Below are 18,715 nucleotides of genomic sequence, written 5' to 3'. Positions count from 1 at the left end.
CAGCACCTATTATTTCAGTGCTTGGCCTCTCAAGGAGAGACTGACGCTCATATAATTGAGAGAGACTGCCCTGACCACTACTTTTTGAAGCTATGAATAAATGAGGACAAGGAAGAGACCCAATGATTAATTTTCACCTGTGACTAAATTAAGTGTGATGGCTTACAGCCTTGAGAGCTAGTCACCACATACCTTAGCCAAGAGAAGATTTTTTAATTTTTTTTTAAAGTGGCAAACCAAATTCCTGTTTTTAATCCACATAAGTCAACAGAAATCAACAAAACACAACCAGTGCACATAACGACCTACAAAGAGCTCTCATGTTTCTATCAATCCATATAATGACAACCAAAATTAAGATAGCTGCCTGTGCTTAAAACAAACCACAGAGGACAATCAAATTTGGAAATGGTGTGCGTCACTAGTGCAGTACATTTTCCTACCCCACAAGACTGTTACCCTCTTCTCAGTTCAACTAACACTTACTTGCTCTTACTTTCCTTTTTTATTGTAGCTCAGTCTTTTGCCTTTTGTGCTTTGATTTTTATTTCCTCTGTATACAACTTCTCACAGCATGTTTACCCTCATCACCATCTGTACACCTGCGCACTGGTGACAAGCTCCAGCAGAAGCTTCTCTGACAGTGTCTTACTAGCGCCACTCATGGATATCTCACAAAAGATACTCTGAGATTTGGATCTGTATCTCTGTACCGCAAGAAAATCAAGTTTACTCCAAAATAACTTCAGTGCAGCACGCACCATAGAGCGAGGCCCAGAACTGACTCAACAGTAAAATGTCAAAATTCTGTTGAGTTTGTTTTAATCAGCAGTGATATCAGAATAAGCATAATTATGGGGGAAGATGGATTTTATTTAACAAATAAACTTTCAGAGCTTCTGTGGACTTTTTAAATAGCTCTAGCATTTTTCCCACATCCACAATATGATCTATCTCCAGAAAAAAATGTGACTAAGACACATGCTAAGGCTGTGAAGCTAACCAAAGCAGTATGAAAAAGCAAATCCAGCAATCTAAATGACAAAATAAACAGTTCCCATGTAGTTGTTTTCCAAAGTAGTATATGAGTGACATATGAAACATATATACACTAATATTTGCTTCAAAAGAATGAAACATACTTTTTCCTCATAGTTTCAGATTTTGCCAGGAGGACTTGGAGACGATGAACCTGTGAAGTACGAAACATAGATTCTATTAATGTGCTAGCTGTGGAAAACTCACATCATTAATGAAATACACTTGGTCATCAGGTGAAAATCAGAGCAAGACCTTTTGGGTAGTAGTAGAGGCAACAATGCCATCGCTGAAAATCAGGCTATTGTTATGTTGCCTTTCACCTATGCACTACACATAGATGTACATTGGTTTCATTATTTCCCCTTCTTGATTAATACACTCAACTTATTGAGGAAAATAGGTTTTTCAGTGCATATAGAAGGAGCTGTAAGAATGCCAGTGAAAATCTAATGACAGGTTTCTTACAGCTTAGCTGCACCCATCTAAAACTTTCTATTTATACTTCAACTCAACAACTGAAAAACTTTCTTTCTAGTACACATGATGAAAGCCTTGTCAGATGTACCTCTTCATAGTAGGTTTCCATTGCTATCCTCATTTCTTCCAAATTATTGGTCTTCAGGTCTGACTGGAATTTGCTAAAAATAGAAGAAAAAAAATAATCACAGGTATTACTGTGGCTTTACCAGTGTTGGTTTACAGTTTCTGGGTGGGTGGTTTATCATTTCTAAGATGTTCTCTGAGTTTGCTAGTTTGCGTTAAGAAACAGAAGAATACAGGTAAAAAATAATGGGTTTCACATTCCCTTGATTATCTTATCCAATACAAGCCCCTACCCCTCCAAAGTCATACTTGATAGCGTTGTCTTTCTCCTTGCACTGTTGTTCTAGCTTGAGAACCTTCTGCTTTAATCCACTAACCACCTACAGAAAGAACAAAGAGCTCATCAGTCCTACAGTAATCCATCTCTTCACAGAAGTTGCATTTCTCCATAATCTCACCCTCTCTTTATAAATTGTACCTATCAGACATACTTATTCCTACTTACTTTAGCACTTAATAAATCACATGCACGTCTGTTATCCTGTTTCAAACAGGACACTAAAGAAATTAGATCCCTAACTTTTATCTATGGTAACATAACCAGTTTTATAATATTTACACATAATCACTAAATAAAAACAATTTTGCCCATTATTTGCTGCTTTGAGTGTAGCAGGATAACAGGGAGAACACAGATGCAAACAGACTCAAAGAAGTGACAAAGAAAGCTCTCTACAAATCAGTTAATTCCAGATCCTTGTTACCTGACTATAAAAATAATTGTTACACTAATTGTTTATTCTTTCTTACTTCATTCTATTTTTTTATTCAGTAGTGATTCAACTTAGCAAGAGCAAAAAAAGATAAATGAAAGCAAAAGGTAGCAAACTATTACCCATCCATTGTCAGACTTCTTTTCTGACAAAGCTCGTGCCAGCTCAGAGCACTGCAAGAGAAGACAAATAATGCAAATGACCAACTTTGCTACTTTATTCTACTGTCAGCTCTTTCCATGGAATTTTCTAATCTACTTTGTCTCCGTAGTCATTTCACAGTTCAACAGCTTAAATTTAGAAGTCCCTATGCTCACCAGTTTCTATTAGGATGCTTCTCTGGAGATAAAGAAGAGTAGACAGAAAACAACAGGCACAAGGAATTGTATTGGGTTTATGCGGAGAGACTTTGGTAGCGGGGGGCTGCAGGGGTGGCCTCTGTGAGTAGAGTCCAGAAGACGCCACATCTTAGATAAGAGCCAGCTCCGGCTGGCTCCAAAAGGGACCTGCTACACTGCTGAGCCAGTGAGCGATGCTGGTTGCGCCTCTATGAGAGCATATTTAAGAAAATAATTGAAAAAACAAACAAACAAACAAAAAAACACACAGCAGCTGAGAGAGAGGAGTTACAGCCTGTGGAGACGAGCCCACAAATGAGCAGGTGATCTGGTGGGAGCTGCTGCCCATGGGGGACCCATGCTGGAGCAGTTTGCTCCTAAGGGATGGACTCCGTGGTACGGACCCTTCATAGTCTCCTAGGAAGAAAGGCTGGGAGAGCTGGGAATGTTCAGCCTAAGAGAAGGCTCCGGGGTGACCTTATTGCAGTTTTTCAATACTTAAAGGGGGCTTATAAAAAAAGACAGAGAGCATCTTTATGCTCAGTCAGATAATGACATGAGAACGGGGAACGATTTTTAACTGCAAGAGGGGAGATTTAGATTAGAGGTTAGGAGGAAGTTCTTCACTCAGAGGGCCACTGAACAGGTTGCCCAGAGAGGTTGTGGATGCCCCATCCCTGCAGGTGTTCAAGACCAGGCTGGATGAGGCCCTGAGCAACCTGATCTAGTGCGTAGCATCCCTGCCTGTGGCAGGGAGGTTGTAACAAGTTAGTCTTTAACGTCCCTTCCAACCCAAGCCTTTCTGTGATTGTATGACCCACATTGGAGCAGTTCCTCAACTGTGGAAAGTGCACACAGCATCAGTTTGGGGAGGACAGCATCCCATGGGAGGGGCTCCACACTGGAGCAGGGGAAGAAAATGACCACAAAGGAGCAGCAGATGATGAAGTGCGATGAAGTGCTATGGACTGACCCCAACTGTCTTTATCTCAACCCTTTCATCATATACTCTGCCCCTCTTCCTTTGAGAAAGGGAATGAGAGCACGGCTGTGGTGGAGTGTAGCTGATCATCAGGGTGAAAATACTACAGGAATTCAGTGAAATTCAGGTCTTCTGAGAAACAATTAGGATCATAGCCTCACGGGTCTGATAATAAAGCTCATTTTTGTTTCCTGGGTCAGGTCTTGGGACTGCATGCAACAGTCACCATGCAAGAGGTTAACTCCCTTCTACTCTCAGGCAAAACATTCAAAAAGCAGACGTCTGAAGGGACAACAATTCAATTTTTCCTTAAGAAATGAAAATTATCTTTGCAAAATAAGCTTATCTGCACAGCATGGTGTTATCTTCCCTTAAAGTGAGCTGGAACAGTAAGCTGAGATACACAAAACGGAAATCACTTTGCACCAACCAACCACCTCTCATATTCAAGTTCATCACTCCTAGGAGTCAACACACTACAGACTTCTGAAATTCAGTGAGACAAAGAGATGAGGACCACACCACTCAGCACTCTTCTGCCTATTTTTATCCCTCTCCCCACACTTCTCTACCTCCCCATCTCCAATAGTCACCTTGGAAGGATCCAACAGTTGCTCGATCTGTTTATCCTTTCTGTTATTCTCTTCTTCCAGTCGACGAAGCTTAGTTTTCATTCGATCTCCTTCATTTTTCTGAGCTTGTATTGTCTAAAAGAGGAGGGAAAAATCCTAAGCTCATTTCAGAGACAAAATTTGTCTCTGAATTTTGACATGGAAATTTTGACACTGAATTTTGACATGGAAATGTTTTGATTCCGGTAACGATCCACTTATGATGGCCAGGACAAAGCAGATTAAAAAAAAAAAAAAAAAAAAAAGAAAAAAGACCATTACACTAAGGCCAGGGCTGACATGTAAGAGAGATGACAGGGAAAAGACAAAAAAGAAAGTTTTAACAGAAAGGCAGCGTTCCACAAATGATCTACAACAGCCAAGATATTTGTTTATAGGTATCCCTGGGGTTCAACTTGCCTAGTGTTCAACTTGTCCTTGTCTTTCATACACTGCACAAAGATCAACTCACAAATTGTTAAAATGTGATGAATAACAGCCAAGAAGGGGAAAAAAAAAAAGGAAGGGAAGGAGGGGTTTGCATGGAGAGTCAAAGAAACCAATGCAATGAACCTTTTTAGTGTCCAGCTAGGGCCATGGCTGGGGTTCAGGACTGGGTATACTTCAGGGCTTCCACCTCCAGAACTCAGAAGTATCTATCACACCATAAGAACAATGAAATTGCCTTAAACAGATGCAAGTTTAGTTTAGACCTTGCGTTATAAATACAAAAAAAAAAATAAATAAAATTTGGTGGATGTCTCAGTTGTAGAAACCAAAGTATTCTGAACCAACAAGGTCTGGACATCTAGAGATGGACAGAACAGCCCTATGACTTTTATTATGTAAGCATCAGAGAGACAGTACCTTTTTAAGTTCTATTATTTCATCATACATATCTTCTTTTTCTTTATAGTCAGGAGTTCCAGGAATGTAGCCTACACAAAAGGTACATAAAATAAGCAGATCTGAAAAAAAAAGTACTTTTTCCTAAATAAAAATCTTCTAATTTAAAGAAAATATTTAGAACAGCGCCAAAGTGAAAACTAGACCATTTTAAAAAGAAACGTGATCAAAGGAATTAATTTTATAAATGAAAATGGAGATGTTACCTTATGAACCTTCTGCCAGATTATACGTGAAATTTCTCTTAAGCATCTCTCTTTTCTCTCATGCTAGATTAAAATACGCATCTCAAGAAAAACAAACACTTCACAGAAGACTGAAGTCTTTCCATCCCAAGAAGTCAATTACTTACAAAAGATTTCTAAAAGATGTCCAAAAGACTTTTTTCTATTGATGCCTAATGTGTGAAAGTTTATTGCCTTTCAGAGTTGCTGGAACCTATGCATAAGAGTATAGGTATAATACCAGCATAGGTATCATTTGAAATGGAATTTAAGACTGGGATTTTTAACTTTACAGTTCTCATTGAAGAAGAACAGGATAGAAGTTTTATATTTTGCTTTTCTCATAAAAAACAGTTGATTTTAATATCACAACCACATGACAAAACACTTTCTAGAAAAGAAGTAAAAGGAGTCAATTACATAGAATTTCAGGCAAGCAGATGGTTTCTATCAATGGTTCCTAAACTATGCTTTGCAAAGTCACAATAAATTGTCTACAGCTGGCCCATTGAACCATATTATATTTGCAGCTTTTTCAGCTGAAAATGCATAGCAATTTGCAAGGAGTTCTGAAAGCTAATAGTGATTCATTGCTCACAAAAATCTGGGAAGCCGCCTTAACCAATTTACAAATCTCCAAAGTATTCCAATGATCACATTTTGACACATGTACTTTAATACAGGTTAAACTGAACGGGTCTTGCTTTACTAAAGCTAAGATCTTAAACAAATAACGTGTGGTTTTACATGGAAAAAGAGATGACATCACTAACTTTTATCTACCACACGATCACAGGGTTTACCATTACTAGAAGAACGGGAATGTTTTGGCTTCTTCATTCCTAGAGCTTCCTTCAAATACTCTGGAGTGCTACTAGAAACACTAGATCGCGCATGCCCCACGTCAACATCTGATTTCAGGGGGTGGCTCACTCCTGCCAACAAAAATGGAACAAAATGCAAAAGTCAGGGATAATTGTGAGTTACGTTTGTGGATTTATTCTGAGCAAATATGACACAGAAAGCTCCAGATGCTGTTAATCATTCCTACTACAAATTCCAATGCTCAAGATCAGATAACTCACAGTTCCAACCACCCAAGTAATACTGAAATTACTTCCTACGTACTCTAAACAAATACATATTTATTGTTTAAAAATCATATGTTAAGCTGTCCCCAACAGTAAATTTTATCCACGTATGCAGATTAAATTTCTATACTAATACCTTGTTTCAGTGATCCCAGCCACATCTGCCTTGGGTTTTTTACAGCTGCATTCTCAAAACGTGCACTGCCTGTTCCCTGCAGAGATCTCCAAATGGCAGGTTTTTTTGGATACAGTTGTGTGCTAGAGCTGTACGGAGACTCTAAACAAAAGAAAATATCTCTTTTCTTAAGAAGTTCAAGATCACAAAAATTCTGCCATGTGTTTCAAGGTTCCCAGACATAGGGCTATCACTTAGAAAATATATAAAAATAACATAAAAAATAATAATATGAAAATAATCAAGAACTCCAAGTAAGCTATACACTTCAATATATAGCCTATAAAAATCTAACTTCACAAGTTATAGAACACAAATCTCAGATAGATGTGCTCTGCACACACCAACGAGTAATTCTAGGGAGAATCATAAGATTTTTCAAATAAATCTTGCAGTTACTGTGTCCCGTAGAAACCTATCTTGTTGTGCGTAATGGAAACAGAAGAAAAGATTTTGCAACTCTTACTTGGTGACTTTGGAGGCTTGTGAAAAATTCTCTTCTTCAACTTCTGGAAGGAAAAAAAATATTATGTATATTTAAAACATTCCACCCTTCAAACACCTGAGCATATAACTGCAAAATTGACTCCAATTTTATATTAAGAGCACTTACTCTAATAACACAAAACCTGTGTAGAAAACAAAACCTGTAGCATTAAGTACATGCAGGATTGGCCACAGCAACAGTCACCAAAATTAAGGTGGTAACTACTGAAGTTTTAGGCTACAAAAAAGCATATTCGTGCTCAGAACATTAAGACCTTCCCCATCAGTACTAAGTACAAGTGACAACAAGAGTCCAAGATGATCACAACACAGAGGCCGAACCATAGGACCATTTAGCTAAAAGAAAGGCTTGCTGAATTCCTTGCAAACACTGTAAAATGATTAGTTAGCCAAACATAATTTCAGCCCCCAGAAGAATTTGGAGAAGGAGAATTTAGAAGCCAAGATTACAGCTGGAATTAGATGAGGTTTTCATATCCAACTGCATTGCAATAACATTGTTACTTCTCTCTGAAGGATGTCTTATTGATCAGGAGACATCACGTGGGTGTAGCGTGTGAAAGAACACTCTGAGAGGCCTTTTTAAGGCATTTGTCTGCAGAATGCCATTAATAAAACTCACCATTTCTGCATCTGATTCACAGGTTATCACGGACAGGCTGTCATCTCCCTGGGAAATAAACACAAACGGCAATGTTTGCTACTCTCCAAATAAGTGGTTATAATGCATGTCCAGAAAACTTTATTTTCTGTTACTATCACAACAGAGTTTGAGTACAACAAATTCAAATGGGAAATGAGTTGCTACTTTTACAAAACACAGTATCATTTGCTCTAACACAAACATTCAGTGTGATTCCTCCCTTGCTAAGCTATGGGAAGGAACATTTAGTAAACTAGACTGGAGAAATGATGTGGCTGAGAAAAAAAGACACAGCTAACGCATTAAAAAGAAGCATTTAATTTCTCCTCATATTAAGCTGACAAATTTCTCTGCTTCTCAAACGTGAGCATATCCATAGCAGAAAGAAAATTTGCACTTATCTTTCAAATTACATGGAAGTGGGCTGCCCTCGCAGAAAGAACGTTTTCACTAGCTGCCAAGTCCATGGCGCTTACAGCTGCGGCACCATTCTTTGGAAAGATGCTGATCTATCTCACTGAGGGGCAGGGAGGGGGTGAAGTATTTTTTTAGAACCCCAGTTGACAGAAAAGGAGATGGGATTGACAACACCAGAGCAGATACAACGGCATTTGGTGCTGGCTGCGAGCAGGCACGCACACATCTCACGCGCCATGCCGTCTAGTTTTTAATTTCCTGAGGCAATGTTCCCCGCAGCACACTGAGAGGTTCTTTTTATTTTTAAGGCCTTTTAATCGCTCTGCACGATCTCTTCACATAACTGCACCTATTGCAGGAGGAATCAGATAAAGAACGAGAAGGCACTCGGCCCCTAGAGAACATTCAGCGGGATATAGACGTGCCATGACAAAACCACTCCAGTTCAGCAGGATATAAAGGTGCTGTGACAAAAACGCTCCAGTTCACCAGGATATAAAGGTGCCCTGACAAGAACACCCTTGGAAGCCTTCACAGCCCCTCTTCCCCTGCAGGGCAGGCTCATCCCAGACAGGGAACACGGGAGCTCTGCGCAAAACCCAAAGCTTCCTCCTGGCTGGGGAAGGAGAGGAAGAGGGCCACAAAACCCCTCACGCTAGGGGCCGATGCCCTTCTCCTGAAGGGACTCCGGGCCTTGCCACGACCCCAGGCCCAGGCCGAGCCCCGGGCCCCGGGAGCCCTCTTCCTCTTCCTCTTCCTCCTCCTCTTCCTCATCCCCCTGCCCCCGCCGCTCCTTACCAGCTGCCCCTCCGCGGCCGCCTCTCCTACCCCCCGGGCCATGACCGGGGGCGGCCTCAGAGGGGCCGGGGCGGCCGCGGCCTCCCCCTCACGGCACTTCCGGGTGTGCGGTCACCATGGCAACCGCGGGGCGGCCTAGCGGCGCTCCGTGTCGGCGCAACGGGGCCGTCCGCAAGCCTACGCAGGGTGCCAACGGGTTCCCAACGGGTTCCTCGCCCTCGCCGCGGCTTCGTCGCTGCCGCCTCCGGGCCCCGGGAGAAGCCCGGCGGGCTCCGGCCGTGCCGCGGGCCGCCACCGCCCCCCAGCGGCCCTCAGCGTGGCGGGCCGCCTTGTACAGCCATCGCGACACTCGCTTTACGGCCAGCGCTGGCAACGCGCGTATCCATGGTTACGGTCGCCGTGGTTACGGTCTCCCTTGGCGACGGGGCCTGGGGGCCGGGGCCGCGCCGCCATGTCGGCCTGGCAGGCCTGGTTCGTCGCCCGCGCCCGCCGCAGGTTCGCCATGAGCCGCGAGTGCTCCCAGCTCCTGCCCCGCGTCTGTGCCGCCCTGGCTGACCCGCGGCAGCCCGGCTCCGACGACACCTGCCTGGAGAAGCTGCTCGACTGGCTGCGGGACCTGACGGAGCTCGGTGAGGGCCCGCCGGGCTCTTCCTGCCGCCGCCCGCGGGTGGCCGAGGCTCGGCTGAGGGCCAGGAAGCCTCCCTCAGGGGTGCTGCTGGCCTCCAGAAACGCTGCTGGTGCCTGAGGCCTGTACCGGGCTCCAAATAAAGCCCAGCTCCTGTCAGGGGGCTGTGTGGTACAATCATCCCGAGCCTTAGTGCTGTGGGGTTGTGGCACAAGTGCTGGCAGTGACGCTCTTTTCTGTCCCCGCTTGCTCTAGAGCCTACCCTGAACGTGGTGCAGGACAACCCCTGTCTGACAGAGTTCTTCACTTCCGTCCTGGCGCTACCAGAGCCGAGCCCGAGCATCCTCTCCTTCACTCTGAGGCTGGCCGGGTTACTTGCAGCTTCGGAAGATTGTTTCCAGCACTTGCAGGTGAGTCAGGTACCTCAATTCTGCCTTCTCTTCTACTGAGAACTTGTGAAAATGTACCAATATTATTTCTATTTCAATATTGCATGCACTGAACAAGTCAAGAACAGTGATACTGCTATGATGACCTACAATCAAGTTATCCCTTCAGTTCCCACATAAAGCAGCTGTCATTTTATTTCCGTCTTGCACCAAACAGCACTATCAATGTTGATAAGTAGTACTTCTCAGTTTCAGTGCAAAACAGTACATGGAATAACAGTATCTCTAATAGTAATTGCAAAATATCCCATATACCCGGACAGATCCTTTAGATTTAAACTGCAATAACAGATGTAGTTTTCAGGTTGAAAGGAAATCTTTGATTTCCTGCAGAAACGTGGGAACTATTTAAAGCCTAACTTTTAACAACAGAGTACATTTGTAGAACAAACCAGAGAATCTGAAAGGCTTTCTCCAGGGAGGAGATACATGTAACATAAAGCAGACTAATGGAATTTGTGTGTATGCAATTTTCCCCCGGAATCTTAAGAAACAAACACTTAAGCACTTACAGTGTTTAGTCTGTAAAAGACAGAGATGTTGCGTTTAAGTATAAGATATGAAAGTGTGTTAGTGACTTGGATGACAGAGCAACCTCTCTGCACCCCTCAAGTCCCTTTGCTTGCTGTTTACTGTGTGCATTCTCTGTCCTCAGCAGGAGAACCTGTTGTTCAGGCTCTTTGGCACAGGTGGGACGCTGAACAGGGCAGTATGGGAAGATGCATCTGTGCGAAGCAGCTGGGTGGAGGGCGTGCACAGCATGATGCATCACCAGCCTGCCCTCCACTTCCTCTGCAACGGTGGTGAGTACTTCCAGGACTGGTAACTCCTCAAATTCCCTCCGTCCCTTCCATTCCAGACTGTTGCTCAGGTGTTGATTGAGAGAGAGAGAGAGAAGTTTACATTATGCAAGATAAAAAGCCATTTATCAAAAATTCTGAAGTCATTGAAAGAGAGTTGTTTTTTTTATTAAATTGGTTATGTATTTAACTTTTTTTCAACAGTGATGATGGTGCCCCTTATGGAGGGAGGAGAAGTCAATCTTATGAAACAGAGGCTAAGAATAGCTTATTAAAAACCTTTTGTATTTTTATTTACAATTCATGCCAAATTATGTTTTGGTACATTTTGGTGTAATTTTAGAGCAGAAAAACTTGGGACTCGTTTCTTAATGCTTACGTTTGCAGTCCCATTGTCCTTATACAGCTATTTAAGTTCTTCTGCTAACAGCTTTAGATTCCCTCTATAAAGGGGTCTAGAAGACTGAATTAGTGTTAACTGTGCAGCATGTAGTCCTGGCTATATGATGGTTAAGTGGTACTGCTGCTGCAGTTCCCTTTTTTTTCCTTACTGGCTGTGTCTGCGGATGGTACAAATTCCTTCCATAAATACACTGTCGACTCTCCTGAGATTGCTAACGTTATACAGAAGTCTTCTTCTGTTCCTGAGTTACAAACACACCTGAGGATCTAAAAAAACCTCTGCTTTCTTCTTGTGTTTGCTTGTACTTAAGGACTGGATAACTTTAAAAAGGCATTAGAGACTACAAAATAAAATGTTAAAAAACGAAACCAAAAAAAAAAAGGAAAAAAACGCCACATTTAAACCCACTGGATACCTGTACTTGAATAATATGCAGTCAGACTGCAGCAAGGCTCCACAATAAGAGGGCAGCTATTTTGTTTTGTTTTTCCTTCCACTGACTTTTGCTTTGTTTTCACACAGGAGGCCTAGATGTAATCTTCACTCTGCAAGGAGATCCCAGCCTGTTTGTGGCTTCAGCTGCCAGTCAGCTTCTGGTGCACATGCTTACCCTCTCTGTAGAGTGTGAACCAACTACACCTCTCAGTGAAAAGGACTGCGACTGGCCAGCATATGCCCAAATGATTATAAAGCATATAGAAGACTCTCTTCAATCTGGCTCTGCCTCTCAGATCAATCAGTCATTAAAGCTGTTAACTAGTTTGTTTGGCAGTTGTCGAGCTACTTGGACAGAAGTACTTTGGTTACGTATAGCAAAGCAAGTAGAATCCTTCCTGACAGAAGACTCTGTTCAAACACGGCACATGCTGGCAGATCTTTTGCTAAACATGTCAAGGTGAGGATCTTCTGATCCAGTGATTAGAAATACCTATTTTCCACCACCTGTATTAGTAGGACATATTACTTACAGTTCTCTTTCTTCACAGGTCTCCTGTGTTTTCTGACACTGAAGGCAGTTTTTGGGCATTAGTGACATCTGCTCTGGAACACTTAACCCCAGTACAAGCAGGTCCTTTGGCAGTAGGAATTCTGAGTCTCCACAAATGGTAGGAGTTGCTGCTATGAAATCTTTGCACTCTGTAGATGTTTGCAATGTATCTGGTGTGTTTCTAAGAGCTATTTCTTCCCTGCACTGTGTTTTCTACTACGTTGCTTAATATGTAGGATGGGTTGGCAAGAACCAGGCAAGTAGTTAATGAGCTTCAGACACTGATAATTAGAAAGGTAGTTTTAAAGACACAAATGAAAGGAGCCAATGTCACGTTCACATGTATACATTTGGAGCTTATCTACAACCAGCCCATCTCAGAAAGAAATGCCAGACTCCTTTAACTTTGGAAGTTAGGCCAAGGTTGATCATGATGGATACAATTTGACTGTCAAATCCAATAGTATTTGGTCAGTTTTCTCTTTCACCAAGCCAAACTAGCGTAAGAACTTTCACTGCTGTCCAGCAGAAGCATACATCATGACATCATCTCTGTCAACAGTCATAGCAAAGCTTAGGTTAGAAGGAACCAGTAGAGGTGATCTAATTCAACTGCTTACTCATTGCAGGGCTGACTTCAAAGATGGATCGGGTTGCTCAGGGCCTTCACCAGTCAAGTTCCAGGTTTCCAGAGTTTCTCTGGGCAGCTTGTTCCAGCGTTTAATCAGTCTCACTCTGAAAAATATTTTCTATATATCCAGTTGGAATCTACCCTGTTGCAATTTAAGATTATTGCCTCTTGTCTAGTTATGCATCTCTGAGAAATCTACTGGCATCTTCTCTGTAAATCCCCTTTAGGTAGTGAAAAAGCATCAAGAAAACATCAGATGTTAAACAACTATAATACACACAGATACTGATTTACAGGCTAATTAATACCTGTGTCTTAAGTTAAGGATACTTTTTTTCTTTGACACAAAATGGCTCTCTGTCTAAACATTCTTCTTACACAGGATTCTACTCTTCATTGCTGAATGAGGCTGCTTACGAATTTCATTTCTGCTGTCCTTTCAGTTAGCCAAGGAAGATTGGAAGGCGGCTTGAATTATGATAACACACATTGCTGTCACATTGCTGGCTTTTTAAGAAGCCTGTGTGAAAAACATTAATCTGCTCACTGTTTGGGGACAGATGTTTGGGAAAGATTTGTAGTGTTCTTGTTATGGTAACTGCTGTTTCCTCCTTGAAGCCCACAAGATGTGAGGATTCAGGCAATGACTGTTCTACTTCAGCCAATGGACTGTATTTTGAGAGCAGCCTCCCAGTCTCTGGAATATGCAGGTACAGTTGGGATACAAAAGTTAGAGGCTAGTCTGCTTGCCAGTGTTTTAAATGTCTGGTGCAGGCAAAACTGGAGGAGGAAGAATAGGAGGAGTCAAGGTCAGTAGCAGTGTTTGTGCTGAAGTGCAGCATCCTGCTGACAGTTGCATTTTAAGGGTTATTCACACTGCATCACCTGAAAACTGTAACTTGAAAAATCAACTTTAAAAATCACTGTCATTTGTAGTCAGTAATAACCTGAGCTTCTCCCTTCTTTGATCCTCTAGGTTTGCTGGATGAGTCTGTTAGTGATCCCTCCACTGTCGAAAGCCTTCTGTCCTCCAAGTCATCTTGCGCTAGTCTCTTGTGTCAGACTCTTGCTCATTTGGAGAAGCTGCTGTCTCTGGTAATGTTTGGAGAAGAAAAAAGCCTGGGGGTCAAGTTGTCCTTGAAAGCTAGTATTGAGAGTAGTTACAAACATTTGCAGTAGATCTTAACACAGAGAGGAGTTGGCAGAAGGGCTTCCGTATGTTACAAAAAATAAAATGTAGCATGAGTCCAAATGGGAGAGCAGTGGAACACTGAAGCTTGTAGAGAGGCACTGTACTTTCTTTTAAATCCACCTTCACAAGCTTTGTTACCATACATCCCATCTACTGCAATTACTGATCCAGTGACAAACATAGATTGAACTGCTTTCCCAAGTAAAGAATCTCGTTTCACCTGTCCAGTAGTTCGTTGGGAGAGAGGAAGATCACTTTTTTGTAGTTATTAGTATTGTGTTACCTTAAGAATACTAGAAGTTGTAATTTTTGCTGCGTCTTGACTAGAAACTCCTGCTCTGTACGCATGCTTGAAATATTTGCTGGAAATTTTCCTGTTTTTCCCCTTTCCATTAGATTCATTTGCCAGTGGATTTACCCTATACAGCTTTGCTACGTTCTTTTGTGACAATATTGCAATTCTGTAGTGGCCTCCTGATTCCAGCTACTTCTCTGGGAAGCAAGATAAGCCAAATTTTGATTGGTTGCGGCAGAGTACAGAAGTCAGCTCTGGATGCCTTGGCAGCACTTTCTGAACGGAAAGGTGAGTTAATCCTAGCTCTTCATTTTAATTTTGGAAGTTACTTGACTAATCTATAATCACAGAATTTTCAATTCCCCTTCACCAGTCTTTCTGAATGAAGACTATTAATTCGATTTGTTTGAAATGCATTTGGTTTTCCCCATTCTTCCTACTGTCTTGGCTAACCTTACTTTCTGTTGATAATTTAGGTCAGGTAATGCTGCAATTGAAGAAGCTTAGTGGTTATGACAAGCTGAATATTTCTCCTTTTGAGGACTGTACTTTCTTCTGTAAAACAGTATTATGATCTTTCTTTCTGTGTTACAAGAGTTGAATTGTCCCTTCGTCTCAATATTGCTTTTTCAGTTTGGGTTTGTTTTTTTAAATGTTTCAGGCTGTGACACAGTCATAGGAGGTCTATTTGACATCCTTCTGGTATACCTGGAGAGTCCAAACACCAGCCCTACTGTGAGTATAACACTAAAGAAAAATCCAACTCTATTAGCTTACCCAGTGGGAGATAGTCTTAAGAAATAGTGTGACAGTAGTTGTTTCTTAGCACAGTTTCTGTTAGACTATCTGGAAGACTTGTTCTGGGTGGCTTGCGGAAAATAACTAAAATACTAGTGAGCGAGTAATGAGCCAGTAAATTTGGTGTTCCTGAAAAGACAGGAGACCTCACATCTGAGAGTAGGACCAACATACTCAACTTGATACAACCTTGCATTAATTTTTTGTTTTCTTGTTTTTGTCCCAATGACCCGGGTGACAAATGCAAATCAAAAGCTGGAGGCACTAACAGTTTGTTTTTAAATTTGAGAACTGGCATTATCTAGGAGTCTGCTAGAGATGTTACAAAGTTATATAAGCACTATTTATTTGTGGCTTACTTCTTAGTGTGGAAACATATGTTTTGTTTCCTCTGAGAAGTTCTCTGTAATCCTGAGCCAAAACAAATTTTATCTAGCGTAAAAGTAACAACACTGCCTTCTGCAATATTGTAAATCTGCTTTATATTGCCTCAGGTACTGAAGAAGTCATTTCAAGCTATGTCCAAATGGTTGGCACGCTTGCCAGAAATGTCCTGTTTCAACAATCAGTGGCAAACTGAGAAGATTTTGCAAGGTAACAAAGCTATTCTAGTTAGGACAAACCACAGCTAGTGGTACATCTGAAATCTGCTCTCACCTACCTTTCCCACTCAAAGCACTTAGGATTTGTTTATTTGCAGTTATGGTGAATTTAGGTTTATCTGCTCAGATAGTGCTTTGAAGAACTCTGGGAGAAGCACACAGCATCAACAAAAAGGATTGCATCAGATAAAATGATGCAGAGGTTGTACATAGATTGCTCCGGTTAGGTTTGTTACCTTTCATGTCCATTCAAACTTGTCACTTGGCTTTCACAGATGTGTTTCTGGTGCTGCAGAAGCGTTTGTGCAGTCCTTGTTGGGAAGTACGAGATTCTTCTCTGGAGTTCCTCACTTCCTTGATTAAAAGCATGAGAGGTATGTGCAGAAATTTAATTGTTCAGATTAGAGGAGTGTTTCTTCTAATGCTGTGGAAGCCAATAAGTCTTGTGCAGCATCTCTGACCTGTAACTGCAGGGGTAAGAAAGAAAAAAAAAGTTGAACCTTTTACTCTCAGATCATGATAAAAATCTGACAAGAAGATTGATAAATTTACCCTGCTTTTCTGTAGAACTCTGATTGCTGTGTCTTCCTTAATGGTAGTTTTGGCAAGTTAAGCTGAGGGGTGTTGAGACAGTCATCTCTGTTGAGACATATGTCAGAGGAGGTGACAGTGCTTAAGCAGATAATACTTTCCTTCTACCGAGTTTGCTCAGCAGTGAAAACAAACAGATTCCACTCAGCAGGCTGGGGGCTGTGATATAGGAGGCTCTGAAAGCCTGGGTCTATTTTGCATGCTTTGAATTAGCTACTGCTTCTCCGCTTTACTGGTAGCTCAAGCACCGCAGTGGGTAGCACTAAGGTAACATTAATTCTCCTACAGTAGCTCTGTGATGTTAGAATAGAGGAGGATGTTGTCTCCCACTGCTGTCCCCAGGTCACAGAGGAAGTATCCAGCACACTCAGCTCTATTAGCATTCTACCCTGCAGCCTTTCCCAGTGATACTGCTGTAATTGCATTTTTTTTCTTTGCCGTATGCCTCAAAACCAATAAGGGATGACAATATTTTTTCTACCTTTAAGCAAAAGTTTGATGGAGCTGAAGCCAGGTGGCCATTTACCTGAAGCAAGTCTTTTCTCACCATTAGAACAACTGCAGGTAGATTTGTCCAAACTCTAACATTAAGCAGGGCTTGACTGGAAGTCACCAAGCTGCTGCGAAACAGGGAGCCTTACACAGGGTGTCTGTGCTCCTGTGAGCAGCTGCCTGCTCTCTGCAGTGGCTCAACTCAACTGGCAGCTGTCCCTGCAGTCAGCAGGCATCGTTGTATGACACAAAGAACTGTTTGCATTGGAGAAAACTTCATACTCTGAGAGAATAAAGCCTCGCTTCTTTGGATTGCTGTCTTGCTTACAGACCAGAATGAGTTCAGGGAGTCCCTCCTGTCTTCAGAGGTGCCAAAGCTTACAGAAAATCTTCTTGAGGATCCAGAGAGCTATGTGCGAGCGAGCGCTGTGACTGCTGTGGGACACTTGACCTTCATTACTTACTCTCTTCCAGAGACACCTGTTGCAGGGAATCAGTACAATAAAGAGGTATGATAACTTTGTGTAGTCCACTGCAGACTCGAGCAGAACCACACATCAGTTTACAGCTGTATTACAACTTTCTTTCTAAGTCACCTGCAGTCTACTGCAGGCATATTACACAACCAGCAGTGAAAAGGGACTGAATTTTTCTGATCTATATATATTAGATTTTGTGTGTGCATGTTCCTCCCCTCTTTGTACTTTGTCTTCTGACATTTAGGACACTACAGCAAAGCTTCAAGATATCTTGTCGACAGACCCAGAGAGCTTTCCTCGGAGGGCTGTGATCAGCATCTTCACCAAGTGGCTGAAACAAGGCTGCACAGATCAAGTGGAAGATACAGCGCAGTTCATCTCTAGAGTGATCCAAACTGTAGAGCGTGACTTAGACTGGGAAGTCAGAATTGGTGGCCTGGAACTGGTTGAAGTTTTCTGTGTCCAGACACTTTGCCGAGCTGGCCTTCCTAAATACCCCTCTGCTGCTGCCTCATCCGCAGTCACTAGTTCCATTCAGCAGAATGAGTCGCTGCAGATATTTTGCCAAGCAAAACTGTTCAGGTTTTTGTTTTGGTCTTTGTGTGACTATGACAAGCCAGTGGGTCAGAAAGCCTGTGATATACTGCTCGTCTTAAGAGCTAGTCTCTCTCCAAATGGCTTGCTGAAAGATTGCCAAGGAGCTGGAGATTTATCTGCCGGACATGGCATTCCTTGGTTGCAAAGGACTCTAAGGCAGGGTTCTCTGGCTCAGGACTTCCCAACAGATGGTGGTAATGGGGTGGACTTTGAAGATCCAGAGAGCATGATGCTAGCTTTGGGAACGATAGACTTAGAAGAACTACATGATGAACTAAATAAAAGTAGTGACCACATAGAGAAAAGCCCTCAGTCCCTTTTAGAGGACATCCTTGCTACTGTGGGGACCATAGACGAGAATGAAGCTGACTGTTACTAAAGACATGTTTTGCTCTGAGGGAATAGTGCTGAAACAGTTCTATTCCGGAGGAGAATTTTTGCTACCAGTCTTCAGTCTTTCTTGAGAGGAGATTAAAAAAGCGTTACTCTGAATGGAGAAAAGGATGGTTTTGTTAGCTGTGAAGAGGTTAGAAAATCTTTGCTTTAATACTGATGATTTTGTTTTAAGTACAGTCTCTAAGGAATTGATCTGCATTTTTTCTAAAGTAAATAAATTCATTTGTTCTGTTTTTTAAGTTGTATGTATCTTAAGAAAGCACCAGACCCTGCCTACATAAGGAAACATTTTAAAAAACAAAACAGTGAATGAAAACAAGGTGTTGCA

At 42.1% G+C, this 18,715-nt stretch overlaps 2 protein-coding genes across 5 annotated transcripts in view; one reads left to right on the top strand and one right to left on the bottom strand.

The window, feature by feature from the left end:
• IQCE (IQ motif containing E) overlaps positions 1-9,328 on the bottom strand; it is a 32,096-nt gene extending 22,768 nt beyond the window's left edge. For 2 of the 3 annotated variants that reach the window (XM_084537413.1, XM_084537412.1), the window contains exons 1-11: positions 9,050-9,327; positions 7,814-7,861; positions 7,151-7,193; positions 6,646-6,786; positions 6,222-6,353; positions 5,156-5,226; positions 4,271-4,384; positions 2,480-2,530; positions 1,894-1,964; positions 1,607-1,679; positions 1,143-1,192 (exon numbers count right to left, since the gene is read on the bottom strand). In XM_084537413.1, coding sequence (XP_084393539.1) covers positions 1,143-1,192; positions 1,607-1,679; positions 1,894-1,964; positions 2,480-2,530; positions 4,271-4,384; positions 5,156-5,226; positions 6,222-6,353; positions 6,646-6,786; positions 7,151-7,193; positions 7,814-7,861; positions 9,050-9,091 — 836 coding nt within the window. In that variant the 5' untranslated portion in view covers positions 9,092-9,327. Of the gene's footprint in view, positions 1-1,142; positions 1,193-1,606; positions 1,680-1,893; positions 1,965-2,479; positions 2,531-4,270; positions 4,385-5,155; positions 5,227-6,221; positions 6,354-6,645; positions 6,787-7,150; positions 7,194-7,813; positions 7,862-9,049 lie in introns of all 3 variants that reach the window. The other variant, XM_084537414.1, reaches the window with a different exon arrangement.
• Positions 9,329-9,485: 157 nt separating this feature from the next.
• BRAT1 (BRCA1 associated ATM activator 1) lies at positions 9,486-18,620 on the top strand. Of its 2 annotated transcripts, none has more exons than XM_084536285.1 (13): positions 9,486-9,678; positions 9,930-10,084; positions 10,782-10,926; positions 11,849-12,221; positions 12,313-12,432; positions 13,564-13,655; positions 13,922-14,040; positions 14,534-14,720; positions 15,094-15,167; positions 15,725-15,824; positions 16,108-16,206; positions 17,246-17,424; positions 17,639-18,620. In XM_084536285.1, the coding sequence occupies exons 1-13, from the start codon at positions 9,501-9,503 to the stop codon at positions 18,368-18,370; spliced, it is 2,553 nt and encodes an 850-aa protein (XP_084392411.1). In that variant the 5' UTR covers positions 9,486-9,500; the 3' UTR covers positions 18,371-18,620. The 2 variants fall into 2 exon arrangements, with proteins under 2 accessions (XP_084392411.1, XP_084392410.1); XM_084536284.1 differs by having other exon boundaries at positions 10,779-10,926.
• Positions 18,621-18,715: the final 95 nt, after the last annotated feature.

This window comes from Aythya ferina (assembly GCF_964211825.1).
Source record: "Aythya ferina genome assembly, chromosome: 15".
NCBI lineage: Eukaryota > Metazoa > Chordata > Aves > Anseriformes > Anatidae > Aythya > Aythya ferina.
The sequence above is the reverse complement of the archived record's forward strand: the minus strand, read 5'-3'. Positions and strand labels throughout refer to the sequence as shown.